At 36.4% G+C, this 23,475-nt stretch overlaps 1 protein-coding gene and 1 pseudogene across 3 annotated transcripts; both read left to right on the top strand.

Annotated features, from left to right (window-relative positions):
- The first annotated feature begins 160 nt into the window (after positions 1 to 160).
- LOC148295590 (guanine nucleotide exchange factor SPIKE 1 pseudogene) lies at positions 161 to 14,034 on the top strand (annotated as a pseudogene).
- A 1,722-nt stretch (positions 14,035 to 15,756) lies between these two features.
- LOC110757944 (protein trichome birefringence-like 43) lies at positions 15,757 to 19,104 on the top strand. Of its 3 annotated transcripts, none has more exons than XM_088250919.1 (6): positions 15,757 to 15,951; positions 16,045 to 16,291; positions 16,818 to 16,989; positions 17,815 to 17,996; positions 18,116 to 18,274; positions 18,626 to 19,104. In XM_088250919.1, exons 1-6 carry the CDS (start codon positions 15,927 to 15,929, stop codon positions 18,924 to 18,926), a joined length of 1,086 nt encoding a protein of 361 aa, XP_088107045.1. In that variant the 5' UTR covers positions 15,757 to 15,926; the 3' UTR covers positions 18,927 to 19,104. The 3 variants fall into 3 exon arrangements, with proteins under 3 accessions (XP_088107045.1, XP_088107047.1, XP_088107046.1); XM_088250921.1 differs by having other exon boundaries at positions 15,757 to 15,961; XM_088250920.1 differs by lacking the exon at positions 15,757 to 15,951 and having other exon boundaries at positions 16,008 to 16,291.
- The last annotated feature ends 4,371 nt before the right edge of the window (positions 19,105 to 23,475 follow it).

Here is a 23,475-nt window from a genome sequence, read left to right as displayed (position 1 = left end):
TACAATGAGTTGCTTGGTAGAATTTACTCATCGTTTCTATTTTTCATACTTATAAAAGGAAGGATTTAGGGTTTAGGCGATGATGGGTCATTTAAGAGGGAAATTGTTATTCATCTTTGGATGTGCTTAATGCTAGATATTGTGTGGTTTTGAACATCACATGATTTTAAACACCACCTTCATCTCTGAAGAGGTGCTGAAGGTTTGTGGCATATGTTTGTGGATTTAGTTTGGTGTGAAACAATTTCCTCTGTTTTGCCTCCTTTGCTAGTAAAGTGAAAACTCTTATTTCTAGAAAGTTATGTTAGTAAAGTGATATTGCATATTTGCACACATAAGATAACTACAATGAGATATTATTATTTTTTTAAAGTGAAACTAATAGTTTGGAATTGGCATAGTAGTTGCAAGGCCAAAAAGGAAAATCCAACAATCAGTGTTTAAGGATCTTGATAATTTTGTGCATTGTAAGGGTGGAGTGTATTGTTTTGCTTGAACATGGATTAGCACTTCCTTGTAAGATGACACACTTTAAACTTTGAAATTGCAGATTTCCAAAATCATTGAAGAAGGTGTAACCATCTCTCAGCCCTACTCTTTGAAGACTTTCTGGGGTTTCTCTGCTTTCGAAAATCCAACATTGGGTGCTGAGGTATCATGGTAGTTTAATAGAGGCATGGCTTCTAAACATGAAACAGCCAACTAGGAGCTAAGTTGAACTTTAATGTGTTTCTACAGTTATTCGAACCATGAATTTGTAACAGTGTTGACTCGAATATAGCTGGTTGGCTTTTTAGAAACATTTTAGCTATAATACTCATCGTTTTCTTAAATTTGGTGTTACAGCATCCAACAAGTATGAACTTATTGTAGTGACACTTAAAGCAATGTCTATTTTTCTTTGAATCATTCGGCCAGTATGCGGTTTGAAGTTCATATAATCGGTTGCAGAATACATACATATACTCATCAACAGAACACTTACAACCCACATGCAATTTCTACAAGAAAACCATATCTAAAACTCATATTTGAACAAAACCCAGTTCATCAATTAACTTAAATCAAACAAATAACAAAACCAAACTTTAAAGCCACAAACACTCAATCAGCTACAAAGGCTTAAAGCAATAACAGGAGGATAGAGATACAAACCTCAATAAATTCAAAGTAAAGAAAATATAGGGGGGGTCTCTCGCCGCCGACTTGAGTATGAAGAGTGAGATGGAGGAGAGGATGACAAGAAAGAGAGGCTTGAGAATTTAAAGAGGAGCAATCAGTAATCCTTAGACGAATAATACTAGTCTTACCACATTTTTATACCACAATTTCATACCACATGATGTGGCAGCTGATGTGTACATACCACATCATGTAAAATACTAGTTTCTGTTTTTCTAATTTTATTTATTAAAATACACTTGATTCATTTAATTGATGTGACATATAATATGGACATGTCACGCCATGTGGTATGGAAATGTGAGATAAAAATGTGGTAAGTGTAGCATTACTCTCCTTAGACATGGTGTCGCCTTGCACAAGCATTCTTTTTCCGTTGAATGACCATCCTACCCTTTCATTAAGTCTCTTTATTTATTTATTTAATTCTTTTTGCTTTTAATTGTGGGGGAAAAGAAGATCATGAAGAAGAGAATAAGGCTGATGAATTGTTAAATAAAATATTTAATAGCCATTCAATTTTCAAATTTTATGTTGAGAGTGCTTTTGCCACATTCAATTAAGATTTTAAAAGAGTTTGTAAAAGTTTGGGTGTATTCAATTCAAATTTCAATTGACATTAAATAAATACATCGAAATTTAGGTGTATTCAATTATGACTTTTTAAAAGTCAAACAAATTGTAGGTGTATTCAAAAAGTAATTTATTTTGAAGGAATTAATGAGTTGCCCGATTTCATTAGAAATTAAAGTGGTAAGTATAAATACAGAAGGCCCTAACAAATCTTATGTCAACCCTAGAAATTTTGAATGTGCTCTACGCTTTCCAGTCCTTGAACTTGTGTGCTTGTCAAGTGGAGATAAAAAATCTCTTCTCTTTTTCTACGTTTTCATATATGTATGATCTTTCATCGTGTGTTTGAATAGTTGTTGTTGTTCTACATCACCATATATCGATGAACAGTAGCATATATATATATATACATCGATGTACATCATAATATGAATAGTTGCTGCTTGAATAGTAGTTGTTATTGCCATCATCATATATAGATAAACATCAACATATTTGTTGCTGTAAGTATTTGCTGCTTTAAATCAAACAAGTTTTATTTTTCTACCCTTTTCCAACTTTTCATCTTTTTTGTTGTTGATGTTTTTATTTTTATTTTATTTTAGTTGCTGTTAATTTTATTTTTTTCTGTACATTATATCATATATATAATAGCCTTCTTCATCGATCTATAGTCATCCTTATTTTTTTTTTCCTGCGTTTTCCTTCTTTATTAATGTACAATATCTATATATATCTAGTCCATGACAAAACGAAAAGGAAAAAATTATCTTCATATATATATATTTTTTCTCATGAACTAATTAGAACTCTAATAAACTCTTTTAAAATCTATGATAAAACTCTAACAAACACCATTAAAATTAATCTAGGAATTCAATCAAACTCTATGTGGAGTTTATAGAAATCAATTGAAATATATTGAACTCTATAAACTTTATAACTTCATTTAACTCTTTAAAATCGTAATTGAATACACCCCCCTTAATTTCCTTCATGGTATCATAGAAAGGCTTCGCATGTTGGGTCCAACGGCCACACGTGTAGTGTTTTGTCCCACATTTTGCGCTACTCCTCCTATTACCGATTGATTTTGATGTGAAACCTCAACTTCCTTCATTTTATGATTAATGAAATTTTGTCTCTGGTAGACAAAAATCTAATATTCTTAACTTATCATGCCATGCCAATAAAAATAGGTTGGATATTTTGATAATTGTATTTTGCTCGAATTATCATTTTTGGAAAGCTTATAGGGCAAGAAGCCAAAGCAGCTCATGAAAAAACAAAAAAAAATTAGCTAACAAAGATCACCTAATGTAGCAATTAACGAAAAGTGAAAAAAAATAAAAATTGAAGTCGAATACTCATTATAAAAGACTGTGAATTTCACAATTATTTTATGAATGATTTTTTTTTTTCATGAGAGTTCATATTATGAAATCCACTATTGTTTATAGATGATTATTATTTTGTCGTGAAAGTCGACGTAGGCATATGAAGACTATAAAATCGGTATTTAGGTCCACCATTATAACTTAGGTTAACTTTGTAAGACGTTAGATTATTCTAATTACCTACTTAAGTGGTCTTCTAATCATCATAGGGTTGTCTTGGGCTCAATATTGATCAAGGACTCAATTACTACTCGGCCCGTAGCCCTTGTACAAGTGTTTAAGTTAAATACATGAGCCAAAGGGATTCCTAATTAATATGGACTAGGCACTACTACAAAAATTGAAATAGACAACGGGGAAACGCCGTCGTCTTTTTCTTTTTCAAACCGTCATTAAATCGACAGTCGTCTTTTTGAAAGTCAAACTACGACGGTAATTCACCGTCGTCTATTATATGTAAAAACGACGGTTTTTAAAAGAACCGTCGTCTATTACATGTAAAGACAACACTTTTTCTGAAAAAACCGTCGTTATTGAATGTAAAGACGACACTTTTTTTTGTAGAACCGTCGTCTATTAAATATAAAGACGACACTTTTTCTGAAAAAACCGTCGTCTATTTAAATGTAAAGACAACACTTTTTCTGAAAAAACCGTCGTCTATTTAAATGTAAAGATGACACTTTTTCTGAAAAAACCGTCGTTTATTATATCCAAAGGCGTCTATTAAATCTAAAAAAGACGGTTTTCTTCCAAAAAATCACCGTTTATTATCTGTAAAAATGATGTACTAATTTCATTTTAGATATCCTAAAAAATTATTTCTTTCATAAAACTTGAAGATTCAATTGTAATTACATTGTTTACCAATCTTGATTCCTACTATATCCATACAAAATACCATATTTATAACATTATAACCTATAATTACAAAATACCATATCCAAAGCATTAACCTATGGTTGTTGTATCTTCCACAATTTGTACTTGTTCTCCACATTCAGCTGTCATCTTGGACTAGTGTTCTAAGTCATATTGGTCAACTGGATCTTATATTCTTCTAAGTTGTCATCTTGGCCTTCGAGCTACACTTGATATAAGCTGCAGCACCTATTTGCCATGTCATCTTACCTGAGCAATCAAAAATCACAATAAGATTACATTATCTTGCTGTCATTTTAACTAACAAAAAATATGCATAAGCTTATGCAGGAAAAGTTCATTTGTAACACAATACAGAAGAACATTTTGACTAACTTAGAGTTTCTTTTGTGACGTGGATGGCGAGCTCACCAAGAGGGCGCGATGGAGATCTGTCATCGAACCTCAAGCGACATCGAAGACCAAATCTGATGTTCTAGGATTTTCCCATCTCGCAAGGTCTCTAGATATGTTTTCAAGGACATCGTCGTCGTTGACTGTGAATATGGCGTCGATGGCGGCTAGTGATGACTGATGCGAAGAACGATGGCGTTGATGGCGTCGCTGCGTCGATAGCGTTGACGGCGTCGCTGCTTCGATGGCGTCGATGGCTGGTAGGTACGTATGAGGAGTAGAAAGGTGAGAGATGGAGTGTTTCAGATAGCTCAGGAGGGTTTCAAGAAGAGAGGAGCTCAGGAGGTTTCAAGGAGTGAGAGATAAAGTTTTCAGAGACGGGGGAAAATCTGAAAATTTGTCGAGCGCGAATTCACTTAAGTGGCCTTTTTTTAGCGTGTTTTAAAAGACGACGCTTGTTAATGAGAGATATGGTTTTCAAAGACGGGGGAAAATTTGAAAATTTGTCGAGCGCGAATTCACTTAAGCGGCCTTTTTTTAGCGTGTTTTAAAAGACGACGCTTTTTATAAAAAAATCGTCATCTTTACATATAATAGACGACCCTTTTTAAAAAAAAAAGGTCATCTTTACATATAATAGACGACCCTTTTCATAAAAAACCGTCGTCTTTACATAATCCGTCATTCGTTTGTTTTAAAATTAAGTCGTTTATTATGATTTACAACGTCTTTAATTTATTAATGCCGACGTGTTTTGTGGGTTTTATTAATAATATTTTATTCTATTTAATTCGAAATATTCATAATAAATTTAAAATAAATCCAAAAAATGCAACGTCAACTCCTATGAAGTCATTGAGATATTTTCTTCCCCCTTAAGCTTTAAAAAATTAAGTTTGAGTTATACAAATTTAAAATTACCACCAAAAAGAAAAATATTTTCATGAGTCACAATATCACTTATACTTTAATGGTTTAGGGTTTAGGGTTTAGGGGGATAAAGGTTTATTTTTGGGGTTTAGGGTTTATGGTTAATATATATTAGGCCGTAAAACCATAATCCCTTTTCTAAAATTATTTAAACATATGTATATAATTTAGGGTTTATATTTTATGGTTTAGGGTTTAGGGTTTAGGGTTTAGGGTTTAGGGTATAGATGTAATAAGCGTCATGTTTATTTATATTGTTAACGACGGTTTTTTTGTTTTCCGTCGATGATTATCGAAGAGCACATTTCTAAACCATGATTTCTTTAAAATGACGTTGTACACACATAACAACGTCATAGTTTTTTAAAAAGCGATGTAAAAGGTTTTTCAAACGACGCTATTTTTCAAACCGTCGTCTTTACATATAATAGACAACCTTTTTTATTAAAAAACCGTCGTCTTTACTTCATAATAGACGACCCTTTTTATAAAAAACCGTCGTCTTTACATATAATAGACGACCCTTTTTTATAAAAAAAACCGTCGTCTTTACTTATAATAGACGACCCTTTTTATAACAAACCGTCGTCTTTACATATAATAGACGACCCTTTTTATAAAAAACCGTCGTCTTTACATATAATAGACGACCCTTTTTATAAAAAAACCGTCGTCTTTACTTATAATAGACGACCCTTTTTATAAAAAAACCGTCGTCTTTACATATAATAGACGACCCTTTTTATATGAAAACCGTCGTCTTTACATATAATAGACGACCCTTTTTATATGAAAACCGTCGTCTTTACTTCATAATAGACGACCCTTTTTATATGAAAACCGTCGTCTTTACATATAATAGACGACCCTTTTTATATGAAAACCGTCGTCTTTACTTAATAATAGACGACCCTTTTTATAAAAAAATCGTCATCTTTACATATAATAGACGACAGTTCTTTCAAAACAACCATGTCTTTACCAAAAAAAGGACACTTGATTTTTAAAAGACGACGTTTGTCATACCTGCTGTCGTTGTTTTTTGGTCAGATTTTAACTCTAAAGAAAAGCTTTTTAATAAGACGACGCTTTTTTATTTGTGTGCGTCGTTATAAAAAAATTCTCAACAGTATCTCCATTTTTTAGTTGTTTAAGTCAGTTATCCACGACGGTTTTTTGTTACCGTCGTCTTTTTAAAAACAACGACGGTTTTTTGTTCTACCGTCGTCTTTTTCTGGTCGTCTTTTGCCCTTTTTGTAGTAGTGAGGGTTTTTATTTCCTAATGCAATAAGGACTGAGAGTTTTTCTTGATGGGAGAGACTCCTAGTCAGATGCATATAAAACACAAGTGCCCCTGCTCAACCGATCAAGCCAACCCACACAAAAGAATTCACCCCATCTAGAATGAGTGTATGAAAGGATCGGATTGAGGAGATGTGCTCTTGTATATTCTTGATGTGTGTTCTATCATGTGTAGTCAGTTTAGTTTACATGTGGTATCAGAGCCTAGGCTACATGTTTTAGAACCAAAAGAAATCGCCCACCTTTTCTGTTGCTACTGGCCGTGTACACTGTACGACTTTGGGCTGTTGTGTTTTCCTCCTCTTTTGCTGCATCTTGATCAAGCTTCCATGGGGTATGATATTTTATTGAATATGAATTGATTGCTAAAGTTTGCGGCTATAACATTAGTTTCATGTTTTTAATTATGCAAATTGCATCCAGTGGTCACGAATTAGGTTTAATCTTAAAGAATTGGCAACTAGTATTATAAAGGACCTCTAATATGAACTCATGTCATGACACTTATATTGTTTGCCTTTGTATAAATTGTTTCTCCTTTTTATACCTCCATGGACACAAATTAAATACAATTTCAAGTAAAAACATCTTGTTTTACGGCATATTTGCATGATATTCATATGGTTTCAGTTTACGATATCATGCATACTGAGTTTGTGAATTGTGGCATGTTAAAATATTTTATAAAGATGACATCAGTTTTCTATATGTCAAGCATGCTTAATTTTCATAAATTGATACATACTTTCAGTCGTAGCTTCAGTTATTAATGTTAAATTGACCCAAGCATGTTTCATGTTGATTAAGTAATCGCATATGTCATGAACTGTTTTTGTCGTGACCCATTTTGGAGAAATATGTTCTATTGAGGTTTAGGTTTTATATTAGCATAGCAACTATACACATGCGAAAGGTTATAAAGTACCAACCCAAAATGATAAAACCTAAAACTGAAAGTTACAGAAGCAATATATTGTTTTATTACCCTTTATTACACTAACATACTTTGTTAAGCGTGTTTCGATATACAGCTTTTCTCGTTCATGCTTGAAGGGTTGAGATCAAAGTTTCAAGAGTTCTTGTTTCAATTTAAAGAGCGAAAGCAACCTAGTTGATTAAAGAATCATTGATTCTAAGATTGGTTATTAAATGTGATAAAAGTATAAAGTTTTAACTTTATCATATTTGGAAGTTTTATGATCATAGTCTACAGATATTCTAGCAATGGTTGAGTGAGCCAAAGCAACTCAATCATTAATATATAGTTTTCTGGATTTAAATAATTGATCATAATTGGCATTGTAGGTGAAGGCGTGTTAAAAACTCTCTGTCCAAAGATGTGAGTGGTTTAACATGAGTACACTTATAATGAAACAACATGGGAGATGCACTGCATGAATTAGCAAGGAATTTCTTCAGTCCAAAGACGTGGGAGTTTCTTTGTTCAGGAAATTCGTGTAAGTGCATGTCCTAGTGTTGAAAACATGTTTAATTCTCTACCCAAAGGTGTGAATCAATCAAGTTTGCTTGAGGATACGGGGACAAATTGATCGTATGATATATTTTGGAAGATTACAATTATGTCACAAAGGATTCCTAATTAATATGGACTAGGGTTTTTATTTCCTAATGCAATAAGGACTGTTTGAGAGTTTTTCTTGATGGGAAAGACTCCTAGTCAGATGCATATAAAACACTAGTGCCCCTGCTCAACCGATCAAGCCAACCCACACAAAAGAATTCACCCCATCTAGAATGAGTGTATGAAGGGATCGGATTGAGGAGATGTGCTCTTGTATATTCTTGATGTGTGTTCTATCATGTGTAGTCAGTTTAGTTTACAAACTTATGATAAGACGATAAAATGTTTTGGTCAATTTGTGACACTCCTCCGCTAGAGCTCTCATGCAACATGCCTAGTGATATATAGTCCCTTTTGTAATATCTGATAACTCACACATAATCTATACATATCCTCCTTGGCTTGACCTAAAATCATAAACATTTTGGGTTTTCCCAATTCTCAAATAGAAATTTCCATAGTAGAAGAGCACTAGTTTTAGGTGGGTCTCTCACCTATTCAGCAATCAATCATCAACAACATTGATAATATAGGGAATGATGCCAAATGGTGAAGGACAGTGAGGAGTCATCAAACATTATAATGGTTCCTCTAACTAAACATGTAGAGGAAAACATAATCTTCAAATGAGACCTTTCCAACAAGAAGCCTTGCAAATAAAATGTAAGTGAAATCCAACCCATGAAACTAATTAAGCCAACAAAATTTGATCAGTTAGTTTAAAACTCTTACAGCCTAAATAAGATATCAATAGGATCATCGGCGCAAAGTTTGGTTCATTGATATTTAATTTTCTTTTATGTTTCAATAATAAATAAATTACATTGTGTGTATTTTGTTAAGGTTGGTTATATTGCATACATCAAAAGAAACTTGTGAAAATAAAACATGTTTTTTTATTTTAGTTATGACCCTCTCAAAATAAAATTATGGCTTGGCCCTTAAATAGAAGTGGTACAAATTTGATAAGAAGCATCATAAGTGAGATGTATCTTACCTCTATAGAAGATTTTTATAATTTGATTTTTTCAATAGCGAAACCTAATAAAAAAACTGAAAAATAAAGCACTAGGCCGAAAGCTTGTTGATCGAGAAGGAAACATACACCAACCACTTAACCCCATCAAGTCGTTTCCAAATAACACGAAACAAAGCTACAAAGATATACTACTAATTTACTTATGTAAATCATAAACCTATAACTTGTGATCATATCTAAATTTTAAATAAGACGATTGTCTAACTCTTCACACTCAAAAGGTTGATCTTCAAGCTTTTGGTTGCTCTCCGCATATAAGCCCACACTTCAAAATATTATGCCTTTACTTGCAACACACTCAACATATTCTAAAAGGACACTTCAAATTAACTAAATCATTTCCTTAAAATAAAATAGATCATAAATAACAAAAAAGTTAACAATTACATGATTTTTTCTAGGCCATCATAGGGGGAGAGTAGAACCTCATCTTAGAGCAACTCCATCGGTCTGTCAGGGTTGGGGCAAGGGGGGGCCCAAGAAGAAAATCGTGTTCCAGCGGGCCTTTTTTGCCCGGGCTGGGTGTGGGCTCCACAAGCCTGGGTTGGCCCTCAGGCAAAACCAGCCATTGCAATAGCGTAGGTTTGCTGACGTTAGCGATGACATCAGCAACCAACAAAATTTTTTAAAAAATATTAAGAATTTTAGAAAATTTTTTAAAATAAATACTTAGTCATATTTTTCACTTCCCACACCAAAACTCTATACAAATTCCTCTCCTCATATCTCATGTGAATAGTGGTTGCCATGGCAATGAGTGGTAACACCACAAGCCTTTTGCAAGGGTTGCCACTATTCATGTGAATAGTAATAGCCCTTGCCTCCCCTTGCCCTTTGCCATGGCAAATGGGTGGAGTTGCTCTTAAATGGTGCACCAATGCTTCAATCTAAGGGGACACAATGCACACCAGTTTCAAGGCCCCGTAATGTTTTTTATAATTTAAATTTTAGTTTTTATTTTTTAAATTGGTTTTTTTTTAACCTTTCTTATTGAGATGGGCGAACTCACACACACTACACGAATGCTAGGACTCGAACTCATGACCTTTTAAAAGGGTACAAATGCTCCAAACCACTACACTATAGGGTCATTTGGTTAAATTTCATTTTAGTGAAGAGTGAAATCATCATTTTAGTGAAAAAAAAATTGAAGCAAGTTCGGTTTCAATTGGTAGCCGTGGTAATAAAATTTGCTGTTATAAGAGCATCTCCTAGGGAGATGTCAAATGCAAAATGTTAAATTTGAATTTGATGGCTTATGTGGCAATTTGTCACTTTGAAAAAAAAATTAACTCCACCCGAAATGACAAATATCATATTATTGTATTATATTTTTAAAAGTAAATGGGCACATATGATGCATCAAGTTTTAAAAAATAGTAAATGATAGTGGGGTCCATAACTAAATAAATATTAAAATAACATTTGACATCAAGCTTTTTGATATGTTATTTTTGACATATCTCTTCCAGCCTTCAAATCCATGTAGGATTTGACTACTCGGTTGGAGCAACTTTAACCTTCAATTTTTGCCATTTCACGTCAATGTGACAATTTGACATATCGGTTGGAGATGCTCTAAAATGTCCTTTTTCATTTAAAATAAAGGGCAGATTTGGCATTAAAATTGGGTGTGTAGATCAATTTCTGAATATAACAATACAAAGACGTGCTTGGGTTGGGCCAAAATTTGGGTTGGGTTTGAAATTCCCGTGGAGCCGGTAATATAAGAGAGCACGCACACGTGCCTATATTCGATACATACGTTTGTTTTGTCGGCAGCACAGAGCAGCAGCATTACGCCTCTCTTTCTCTAAGTTTGAAGGTGAGTTGGTATATCAGCACACAGACGCACCACATCTCTTGTTCATATTTTCGGATTTAGAGTCGTTTGGTTAAGTTGGGTTTTTTAGTTCTGCCTTTGGCGGTGTTAATTAATTTGACTCTTTGTATTTTTATTTCAACACATGGCATAAGACGTAAAAATTTCAATGGAAATTTCATTTTTTTTTCCCATTTTTTAATCTACTATTTCAACTGGATTGGCTTTGCAATGTGAAAAGGATAATTGATTTGGTTACACTGTAATGAAACCCAAGTGGGATTCCTTTAGAATTTGAAAACTCTCAATGGTGATAACAGTGTTAGATAGTGTAAAATGAGATGACAGAGGTTTGGCGGTTGCCATAGCTCAAAACGTTGACACAGGAGCCATCTTGATGCAAGGCTTTGCGAACAGGGAAGCAGTGGCTACAACAATTTCCTCACGGAAAGCAACATTCTACAGTCGGTCACGTTCAATGTTGTGGAAAAAGGGAGAGACCTCCAATAATTTCATTGATGTCCATGACATCTTCCTTGATTGTGATCGAGACTTTGTATGTTGCTTGCTAGTTTAATTGGAATATATTTTTTAATCTATGTTTATGTGCTTGATTTAATTACTTTAACTCAGACTTATTTCTCAAATAATTTACCTCGAGAAGCCTGATGGACCTACTTGCCACACAGGATCAGAGACTTGCTATTACACCCCAGTGTTTGATTTGTTAGAAAATCAACAGGTTTTTCAGCATTTAATGAATTAAAAGAGCTTACATATTTTTATCATTCATTCATGAGTCAAATTATAGTGTTTTGAAAGTGTTTCGGTTGTAATTGGGCTAAAAAAATGCAAATTGAAAGAGAAATGGGCTTTAGGGCCCAAATCAGCTGAACCAACCCATCTTAAATTGGTTTGGTTTCTTCCTTAATTTTTGTCAAAATTAAACCGAACCAAAATGTTATATTATAATTGGTTTCGCCATGGTTGTGAGGTAAAATCCATACGTACCCACCCCTATTGACTTATGTGGAAACCAAAAATTTATAATTGATGCCAAACAGACAATTATTTAGAACCCAAAGTTATAAGAAAGTTCATGAAATATCGAGAAATAAACCTTAATCAGAACAATAAAACAAGAAATTCTAATAAATAAATAAAAACAACACATTCTATAGTGCAACAATCCATTAGTTAAGCTCAACCTCCACTCCTGTACGCAGAGGTACCCAGACACCTAATAAATATTTGTATAAATCCTCTCTCATAATCGAAACCACTAGATTTTGAAGTCTTTCTTATTCTTCATTCGAATGTTAAAGCAAACCTTCCAATCTATACATAAGTAATGTCTATTTATCCAGCCACTAACATGTTGACACATACATTAGTAACTAAACAATGAATTAATTTTAAATATCAATTTGGTACAGCATTTCATCGGTTTACAGATATTGTAATCCTATCGTTTACTAAATATTTTTGGTTCGAATTAGACCGGAAAATTTTACAATAAAATAAAGAATAATTTAGCCAAGTCAAAATCAAATTGTCGGTGCATGAATTTCTCAAATAAGATATTTGACTAAAATTATGTCATACCATTTCATGCATTATGCATTATGTGAATGGACTCATACAACTAGTCATATATACAACAACCTCAAATAGTTTTTTCACCCAACCCCATAATCAAAATTTAAGTCAATAACTTTATTAACATCATCAATCAACTTTTATTTGTTACACTCGATATTTTAAACCTTGGTTGTGACTAACCAATCTAATTTTACTCTCTCCCCTCTCCATTTAGACATATTTTCTTGGTTTTTGTTACCTTCTTTTACATACTTTGTTCTTAGTTGTAGTTCAAAAGATTGTGAAGGACTAAATGTGTATAGGGTCTGACTCTAGTGCAATTTGGACAAATTCTTGGACTTTTTTTCCATTTTTGTTAGGTAATTTTAAATTGAGATTTGAGAGATTTTAGTCAATTGGAATGTGAAAGTTGAAAAAGTCAATAATTTATCAAAGTGGTGGGCGTGTACCGGCTTAATTGTAGTCAAAACCCCGCTATTGCCAATGTGGCAGCAGTTATGTTGAAAACTTGAAAGCAATTGCTAGATTTTGGCTATTCTGAGTTATGAGATCTGCTCTGGGACTTCTGCAGCTGAGGTAGAAGGATATTCTGGAACTTGTTATCCCAGTTTACAAAAGCAGGAGGGCATATGGACGGCTGAGTAAATGTCACACTATGCTTACTAATATCTATGAATCAATCCTTGAGCAGGAATCAAGTCCAATTCCGTTCACTGATGTAACATACTACAGACAAGGTTGGGTTTTACGGTGACAGATTTGGAAAGTTAGATGGAAAGGAATGTGTATATAGGGAGGCCCGTGATGTACGGCTAGGTGACATAATGGAGAAACTTAGTCATATATATATACGAGTGTGGGATGGATGGCAATCACACCTTACACATTATTCCAGATTCTAGGCAGGTAGAGGCAGATGAATTGCAGCCTGGTGTCTGGTACCTGCAGATAACTGCTGTTGATTCAGTCATGGAAGATGAAGATTTGGGAAGCAGAAGGGAGAGAATCTTTTCTCTTTCAACTGGTAGTGTTTGTGCACGAGTCTTTGAGCGTTTCTTGTTTGATACCCCATTTACGAAAAATGGAAAGACTCAAAGTGGATTGGAAGACCAGTGGAATGGAATCTTCAAGTTCATTCCTAGGTCTTGTGAACAGGCTTTCGGGTACCAAAGCGGAATTGCTTGAGTTCCCCCAGTGGAAAATGCCATTGGGAATGAGTGAAAGTCGGACAGCTGCTTTACGAAATGAACTTGCAGTTCTGAAGGGGATCAACTCCCACGTTTCAGACCCTACAAGGAATTCTTCAAGTCAGTGTTGCAGTTCAGGTTGAACTTTGTTCTCAAAACTCCCTTTTTCTGAACCAATACTGTATCAGTTGCTTACTCCGTTCAAATTATATCTCTATATATAACTGATCAGATTTCTCTACTTTCTATTTGCAGGTTAACAACGGGGTACCGAGTGTGTGCACTGCTTTCCTGTCTGGTGAGCCTGCAACAAGGTTGCGGTCGCAGGAACTGCAGCAACTCATTGGCGCGCTCCTTGAATTTATGGCTGTATGCAAGCGTGCCATCCGTGTACACTCCAGATTGAATTTATAAGAATAGTGAATGATTAATTTCTTCATACCTTGTCACCTCTTGACATCCTTTATGAAGTCAAATCAATGCAATTCCACCAACTTTTCTTCCGAGGTCTCGTCCAGAGAAAGTTTTAGATTATCTTAATATTGCCACGTTGTATTATTAATTCATTAATTTTATTATATGTATATATTTTATTAATATTATATTTTAAAATATAAATCAGTCACACCCATGTTATGAGATATGATTTTTTGATCAAATAGAAACTTTATTAGATATACTTCAACGATACAATTAAAGACATCAATAATACATCTAAAATATCAATCCCAAGAAGGCAACAAACTAACATGCTAAAAGCAAAACTAACGCTGACAAAAGCCGCATTAAAATTATTAGCCCACATCACCTCAATTAGCCATAAGCCCAAACAAAGCCCACAAACTCAACATAATCAAAACCCTAAATCACCCAAGTATGATTTAGTAACACCAGATGGTAGTATTACAATGACACATCAAAAGAATTTTTTTCTACAACTAAGTTTGAATAAAGGGTTAATCGTTTTATTGGTCCCTGAATTTGGACCTGCATTTGCATTTGAGTCCCTCAATTTCCAAAATTGTTCCCGTGGTCCTTTAGCTTCACTTTCGTTAGGACAAATGGTCCTGTCATCAATTTTGTTAACTTTTTCTGTTAAATGTAGGGGTAAAATGGTATTTTAATATTAAAATAAAAAAAATGAATAAAAAATCATATCTTTGAAATAAAAATAAAAGAAAATCAAATAAAAAACCAGCAAAAAAAATAGAAAAATCAATTTTTGTGGGACTAGACATATAGTATATTAATTCCATCTAAACTTGTTAATGTATTTTCTTTTTCTTTTTCCATCCTTTTAGAGAGGTTATGTGTCTTCCACGGCAATTCTTTTTTCTGTTATAGGTAGTCATGGCTTCTACTACAGGTCCCATCTTCTTTTTCTGGTCGAATACAGGTCACCTGTTTGCATGGCATAAAAAACAATTATTCTTAATAGTCCCCAAATCAATTTTCTAAGACATCATAAGAGAGTTATATTACAGTCAAATTTCTTTTTTGGTTAGAAAAATTAGAAAGGCAAATTAGCATAGCCAAAATGGAAGAACGCCCAAAAAAAAAATCTAACCGCGTAGAATTTTTGAGTTTATGAAAATATTTTTTTTGTTCATTCGAAGACTCATTTATTTCTAACAAGTAAAATACTATCACATCACATCGGGGACACATAGTAGATCATTTTGGGAATAATAATATGTGAAACAATTGGACAGCTAATTAATTGACCATAATCTTTGGGCTAACCCTTTGGTGACTGTTACCCCACCAAAACCAACCTATGACAGCTACAATATGTCCCCTCCTAGATATCTACATTCTCTCTAATTCCACCAACCCATTTTGAAACTCCATCTCCCTCCCTTTCACTTGCTTCCTTCTCTTCTCTTTCTCTATCCATATATACCAATACCAGTAAAGAAACCAAATCCCAATCTCCATAATTTCCTTTCTGATTATGGAAGATTTAATTGCAACCACAAGCACGTAAATTAAAAAGTCCCATGACGTTCACCACACATGTACATTCTTCCATTTCATGTTCTCTCTGTGCGTATATATATGTATGTGTAGGTATATTACCTTGTGAGTTAGGCCAACCTTCTAGTCTCTCTTTCTATCTGTCTATTTCTCTGATATCATGGATGCTTTTGCAGTTGGTGCTACGCTAGTACTGCTTGTACATTCTGTTCTGCATCAAGAAGTGCATGGAGGACTTGTAGGGAGTGATATCGACGGCTGTGATGTTTCTCAAGGCAACTGGGTTTTTGATGATTCATATCCTCTTTATGCCGCGCCTAGCTGCCCCTTCCTTGAGAAGGTGTTTGACTGCGTAAAGAATGGTCGCCCTGATAGAGACTACCTCAAATATAGATGGCAGCCCTCTGCCTGCAGCTTACCAAGGTACGTATATACCTTTAATCTACATCACATTTATGCATTTATACATATTATATCTATCACCAAAATGTCAAATGAAACTTCATACTTCTTTTCTTTGTCATCATCCTCAATTTCTTCTTCGAGTTTGGATCTTTGTTTGTCTTTTTTCTTTATATGTTTTTGTATCATTTTGTGTGTGGGGTATTTTCGTTTGGTTTTTTCATCATTACCATACATATTTGAGATTGGTGGGTAGCATTTCAAATTCTAATAAATGGCGTGCACTTTGGTTCCTTGCATACTTCTCTATACAAGGTGTAAAGAACTTCTAGTTCTAGGATTGCCTTTTTCAATATTAAGTTGTCACATTGACCATATGGCATGTGCGAGGATCGAGATTCACAGTCTTGTGACATAAGATGATACATTTATGCAAATCATGCAATTTACACATCTTGTAACTCTAGCATCTACTTTAGACCTCATACAACTTTGGTATTGATTTATACGATGATATTGATCTGTGTATAAAACTTTTATGATGCAGATTCGATGGTAGTCGTTTGTTGACAGAACTTAGAGGGAAAAGCATCATGTTTATCGGGGACTCGTTGAGTTTGAACCAATGGCAGTCACTTACCTGCATGCTTTATACATCTGTTCCAGAGGCCAAATACACATCGGTTAGGACTGGAGGACTCTCCACATTCACATTCCCGGTGAGATTATCACTGTCTCTCAACTTGACCTAATCCAAAGGGATCCCTCAAATATTTTTATTTGAGGAACACCCTTTAGGGTCCCTTACGAATTTTTTTTCAACGATCCAAACCATCTGTTTTTTAAGTCTACATTCATAGATCATCCTTGCAAAAAATTAGACAAATTAGAAACCGTTTCGATATCCAGTTGTGTCCTACAAAATCAATGAACAAGGTGCTTTAAGAAAGTACTAAAATTTCAATAATTCAATTGAGTGGTCAAATGATATCGGATTCAAGTGATTTTTTGTGACTATGATCTTTGAATGAGTATCTACAAAATAGATGGTTTGGATTAGTAAAATGCAATACGGAGTGGGCCCTACAAGGGTGTCTCTCAAATAAGCTTATTTGAGAGATCCTTCAATTGAAGCTCCATATATATATATATATATATATAACATTATGTTTGCTGCACTTTGGTCCATATGACAATGATTGCTACCCATATAGAACTAGTCAATTAAGTATGATGATTAGCAAAATAGATCTCTTCCAAGTTGAACTTTAATGCAACATTGAGTGTTTATAATCATGAAGTAATGAATTGGGCACATATGAGGTCATCATCTCATTTCTAAATGAGTACTGGGACATATTTAGTTAGGTTACTAAACATGAAAAACAATGTAATACCTACATAATTCACATTTATTTATCAGATAATTGAAAGAAGTGAGACCCAAGTACTCCTTCGCTTAAGTTTTGAACACTTTTTAATTAGTTTTACATGACAGATTTACAAAATACTTACATTATGAAGACCTATTTTACAATTTGCAGGAATACAATGTTAAACTGTTGTTCTCCCGCAATGCCTTAATTGTGAACATTGTACGCACACCTGATGGCCGAATCCTAAAACTTGACTCAATCTCAACTCAAGATGACAAACTGTGGTCGGGAGTCGACGTATTGATCTTCGACACGTGGCATTGGTGGGTTCACACCGGCAGAAAGCAACCGTACGAACCCCATTTGACTTTCCTGTCTCCAATTTGGTTTATTCATTCCTAGAGCTTTTGGTTGCCACTATCTCTATGTTCTACAAGTGATTGAGCTTTTGTTTTTAAATGTGGTGCAGATGGAACTTTATTCAAGTGGGGAATGAAACTTATAAGGACATGGATCGCTTGGTTGCATATGAGAAGGCATTGAACACTTGGGCAACATGGGTAGACTCCAATGTGGACTCAAACAAAACCAAGGTCTTCTTCCAGGGTGTTTCTCCAGATCATAGCAAGTAAGTATCTCAACAATGTATGATAATAGCCTTTGTACAAGTGCCTAGTCAAGATCTACATTCCTAGACATTGGGTAAGTATTTATAATTCTTCTTAATGCATCAAGGCTATTTAGGTAACTTGAAATCATTCAAACACAATACCAGCATACACCAGCTTCAAGGATATTGTAGTTTCTAAAGCAGATATTAGTTCGGAGGAAGCGGTTTAGCTGAATTGTTATTACTTCTTCAATGACATCTGTTGATACTTATGTTACAGCTTATCTATACTATTAATTAAGCCAAGCTACTATCTTACTTCTGTTTTGTTATAGTTTCTTATTAAACTCAATCTTTGATGTCTCTCAGTGGAAGAGAGTGGGGTGATCCTCAAGCAAATAACTGCAGTGCACAATCAGAACCGCTATCAGGTCCAAACTATCCAGGAGAAGCACATCCAGCAGAGAAAGTAGTAGAGAAAGTGTTACGGACCGTGTCAAAGCCAGTCCATTTGCTTAATGTTACAACTCTTTCACAACTTAGAAAAGATGGGCACCCGTCTGTCTACGCCCTTGGTGGGCACAGGGGCTTGGACTGCACCCATTGGTGTTTAGCCGGAGTACCTGATACTTGGAATGTGCTTCTTTATGCAGCTCTTATTCAAAATTAGGCGTTCTTTATATCCCAAAGAACGATTTTTTTTTTTTGTTTTACAAAAATTGGAGATGAATAATTATAGGCAGTAAATAGATTTTTAGATTCTTTTAGTGAAATGCATTTCAGTTTTCATGTTTGAGCTCTCTGTTTTCATTTGCTTCATTTGTTCTCGGACTTTTATCACGAGCCAATACAAGACCCTACAACTGCATTGATAAGAAAAGTGAAAGATTAATATCATACCTTGTCTCCTCTTGACATCCACTATGAAGTCAAATCAGTGCAGCCAATAAATTCCCAACCTGAAGACCTCTGATGAAAAACACTGTTAATATTATACCAGAAGTAACTAATAGAAGCCTTGTAAAGAAGAGGGTTTGCAGAATGAGTAAACCAGAAGTAGAACTTAACACCTGCTAGACTTCCCCATTTCATCAAACACCTTCTCTGCAACTTTTTTTGCTCCCACTCTTAAAAGATTTCAGGGATCTGTCATTCCAAGGTGGTCACCATCAATATAGGAAGGAAATGACATTGAAAACAGTTGACGAAAACAGGAGTCAAAGAGAAAACAACTGATTAACTCATCCATGATTTTAACTGTAGAGGATCCATGGCCTTGTAACAATATAGAAATGAAGTACATGCTTCTAAGCAACCGGTATACCCAACTATATTATGGGCCAGACCCAGTAACCCAATCACATGTAGCCCATATATCATATTATGGCCCATCATATCTAAATTTATTTTATTTTATTTTATTTTATTTTATTTTATTTTATTTTATAGGTTTTGAATGAAAAGAACCATATAACCGAAAACAAATTGTGCTATAATAACCTCATGAAGCACAATTTTAAGTCTCAACATGTCTTTTGGTCATCAATATCAAGAGTCCAAAATCTAGTTCATAGCTTTTGAATGATGGGAAATAATTTTTCATGTTTTGGGATATGAATATTCATTTTTCATGTTTGGTAATTCTAGGAAAATAACCAGGAAATAACACTTTATTTTCTTTCCTATGTTTGGTTTGCGAAAGAATGCAAAATAAAGCTGATTTAATTTTTCAATTATACCTATATTAAATATATATAAAAAATGCATTTAATGTTATATTGTAATTCAAAATTGTTAATAGTGAAATACATTTCAGTTTTCATGTTTGAGCTCTCTGTTTTCATTTCCTTCATTTGTTCTTGGACATACAGAGGCCATACTTTATGATGGGCCAGTAAAGACCCAACAACTGCATTGATAAGTGTGGGAACCGAATTAATTCATAACCCTAGGTCAAATAATTCCTTCCATTTGGGGATTATTTGACCTAATTGGGAATTATTCAATTTAATTGGGGGTTACCCAATTAAATAGAATGTTACCTAATTAGGTTGAGGATTGATTTGATTCCTACGAATATTTTCAATTAATGGAGGAGTTACCTAATTAAATTAAGTATTGATTTGATTGCTATCCTGATTAGGGATTTGATTTAAATCAAATAAATCAAATCCCTAATTAGTTAAATTTCGCCAAATTGGGGAGGAATAATTCCCTTCCATCTACGGAATTATTCCTCTGAAACCCTAGCTCCCAAGACCTCTATAAAAGGATGGCCACACACAAGGGTTGAGGTACGTCTAAACTCCTACTGAAACTCTGCAGAAATTATCTCTCAGAAACCCTAGCCGCCACTCTCTCTCTCCCTTTTATATAAGGCTCCGGCCACCACTCACGGCTCCGGCCACCCGATTTTTACCACACATACATATTCCCGTACCCTATTCTAGCTATCGTTTCTCTTCAGATCGATTGAACTGACTTAGGCATCGGAGGGCCTTTGGCCAACACCCCCCGGGTGTGGTCCTCTTATTGCTATTCGTTTTGCAGGGAGAAAGAGAGGAGGAGAAGACGAAGGAATCTTTCAACCGAATATTCCCGTGGGAGGAAATTTGCTCCCACAAATTGGTGCTTTCATTGAGAGCACGAGATATATTCAAAGCGTGCTCCAAACCTATTTTCCAATCCACCAAAGCCTTCCAAACAACCATGGTTGGAAGCAAGATGACGGGAGGCAAAGCCGCCGCAATGGCTCAATCCGCTACGGCCCAAAGCCACTCCACCCATGATCCCGCGATTGACATGGTGGCGCCACCACCTCTCACCACCGCAGTCGCCCAAGGCCCCTTGGCTGGATCTAGCCACCCTCGTGGCTCCATCACCGAGCATGGTGGAACCTCCCATCAAGATGGGCTCGTTACCACCGCCGACCTAGGCCCAATCTTGGAGCAACTTCAAGCATCTCCTCCGTTGCCTCCACGCTCGACGCACGCTACCGCGTACACCTCCCAAGAAACCCTAGCCCGTATGCAGTTGGGCTCCACACACTTCTCTCCTCCCGATCCACGAAGTCAAGCAGACCTTAATTAGAGAGTTGACCAGCTAGCTCAGAAAGTTGACCAGCTAGCTCAGAAAGTTGACCAGCTCCTCAACCATATAAACTTAGCTCAAAACCTTGGCCTTGGACCACTGGGCGAAGAGAGAAGGATGGACGACCGCGCCAACAGGCAGATCGACGGGTGCCGAGCAAGTCGAGCAGGAATGAGCAGACAAGGAGAGGGACAACAACGTGATCAGCTCGCCAACATGTCATAAGCATCCGCAAGCCACTCTCAAAGCAACGTGCGAGAAAGGCTGGGCCCACGACTCGACGTCCACGACCGCCTAGGCCCGCAGAGGAATGCTCCTCAAAGGCTAGGCTCCCAGAGAGGTCAACCTGACAACCTTCAAGGTGAGGATGACGAGGAAAGGCGCTCCGCTGCTCACTCTCAAAGAACCGATTCTCGTCGACAAGCTACGGAGGATCACTCGCAAGTGCAGTCCACCAACACGCCCCCTAGGCAACGCAGCTGAGAAGCTCGAACCTTGCGAGTCAACGAGGAGGTCAATTAGCGTCGCCCGAATCACGAAGGTCACCAACGTGTCCAACCAGCAATGCGTGCAGAAGACGTTAAGAAGCTTGTGAACGACCAACTACGGGACTTGAAAACCGGTAGGAACTTCGAAAATGCCCTACGCAAGGAGATGGACCAAGCGAACTCTACGCCTTTCACCTTCGAAATTGAGCAGGCGGCTCCCCCGAAGCGGTTCTCGACGCCTTCGTTCACGCCCTTCAATGGAGACTCCGATCCCGAGAGCCACCTAAAACACTTCAAAAGTGTCATGATCCTCCACAAGACCGACGACGCATTGATGTGCAAGGTGTTTGTGATGACCCTACGGGGAGCAGCTCAGGATTGGTTCCACACCCTACCATCTGGGTCGATCAGCAGCTTCAAGGAGCTGGCATACGTCTTCGCCAAAGAATACACATCTTACCGGACAATCAAGAAGAACCCCGACCACTTGTTCAACATACGCAAGAAGTCCGACGAATCCCTTCGAGACTACATCAAGAGATTCAAAGCAGAAAAGGCCAACATCGTAGGATGTGACGACCAGATCGCGTCCTCTGCTTTCAAGAAAGGCCTTCCAGCTGAACACGACGTATACCGCGAGCTGACTATCGCTCCCAGCCAGACTCTGGCAAAGGTCCTCGCAACCGTGGAACGCTATGCGCTCTGGGATGATGATCGAATCGCCGCGAAAAGGTCTACTAAGCAGGAAGATCAACCAACCAAGCGGGCAGACCAAAAGAACGACGAGTTTGGCAACAGGAACAAGGACAAGCGCAGGTCGCACCCAAAAGAGGACGCTACGGCAGGAGAAAATTACACCAAGTTCTCCATCACCATACACCAAATCTTAGCCCAAGTGAAGGACAAGTGGGATTACGAGTGCGAAGTAGCTTTTCAAAACTTGAAAACCTACCTCACTTCACCTCCCCTACTCTCAAAACCGATACCAGGCGAAGACTTGTACATCTACTTAGCGGTGTCTGACTCAGCTGTCAGCTTAGCTCTCATCCGAGAAGAGCTGGGGGCACAACATCCTGTATTCTACACTTCAAAAGCTCTCCTCGGCGCAGAGACTCGCTATCTGAAAATGGAGAAGCTCATTTTTTCGCTTGCACAGAATTCATTGCAAGGGGGGCCGTCTAGCAAATCAAGGATTGTGACGTAACTGCCAACGAGCCTCCACAAAAAAGTCATACGGATCAGCATGATCCTGACTCTAAGAGCTCGAGCTGACCACCGGGGAGCAGCAGAGAAGGATCAAGCAAGCAACTTTTGTCTCCCAAGCTGTGACCAGCTACCTAGTCATGGAAAACGATCCTGGCATCATCTTTTAAGAGAAGGAAATTCCAAGACAATGAAATGCCCATCATTTCCGGAGGTACTATCCACGAAGCTCCTCGCCTATCAGCTCGGCACCAAGCAGGCGGCCAAGCCTCCCTTACCTCAATTGAAGACAAGTTACTTTTGATGTTACCCCAGCAACTCATCTCTTTTGTTGAATAAAGAAATGAAGTCACGCATACATCAATACAAGTTCAAGCTTTTCTCTCTAATGGAGTGTTCACAAATGCAATCGGCACGTCTTCGGACGTAGGCCAAATG

Source organism: Prunus avium, chromosome 3 (assembly GCF_965620075.1).
Source record: "Prunus avium chromosome 3, drPruAviu1.hap1.1, whole genome shotgun sequence".
Classification (NCBI taxonomy): domain Eukaryota; kingdom Viridiplantae; phylum Streptophyta; class Magnoliopsida; order Rosales; family Rosaceae; genus Prunus; species Prunus avium.
The sequence above is the reverse complement of the archived record's forward strand: the minus strand, read 5'-3'. Positions and strand labels throughout refer to the sequence as shown.

Bases quoted from the DNA above. Each gene is read 5' to 3' on its own strand.
- LOC110757944 (XM_088250921.1), top strand. From the start codon at position 15,892: ATGACGTTCACCACACATGTACATTCTTCCATTTCATGTTCTCTCTGT. The intron at 15,962-16,044 runs GTATATTACCTT...ATGCTTTTGCAG, and splicing joins GTATATATATGTATGTGTAG to TTGGTGCTACGCTAGTACTG. The intron at 17,997-18,115 runs GTACGAACCCCA...AATGTGGTGCAG, and splicing joins CACACCGGCAGAAAGCAACC to ATGGAACTTTATTCAAGTGG.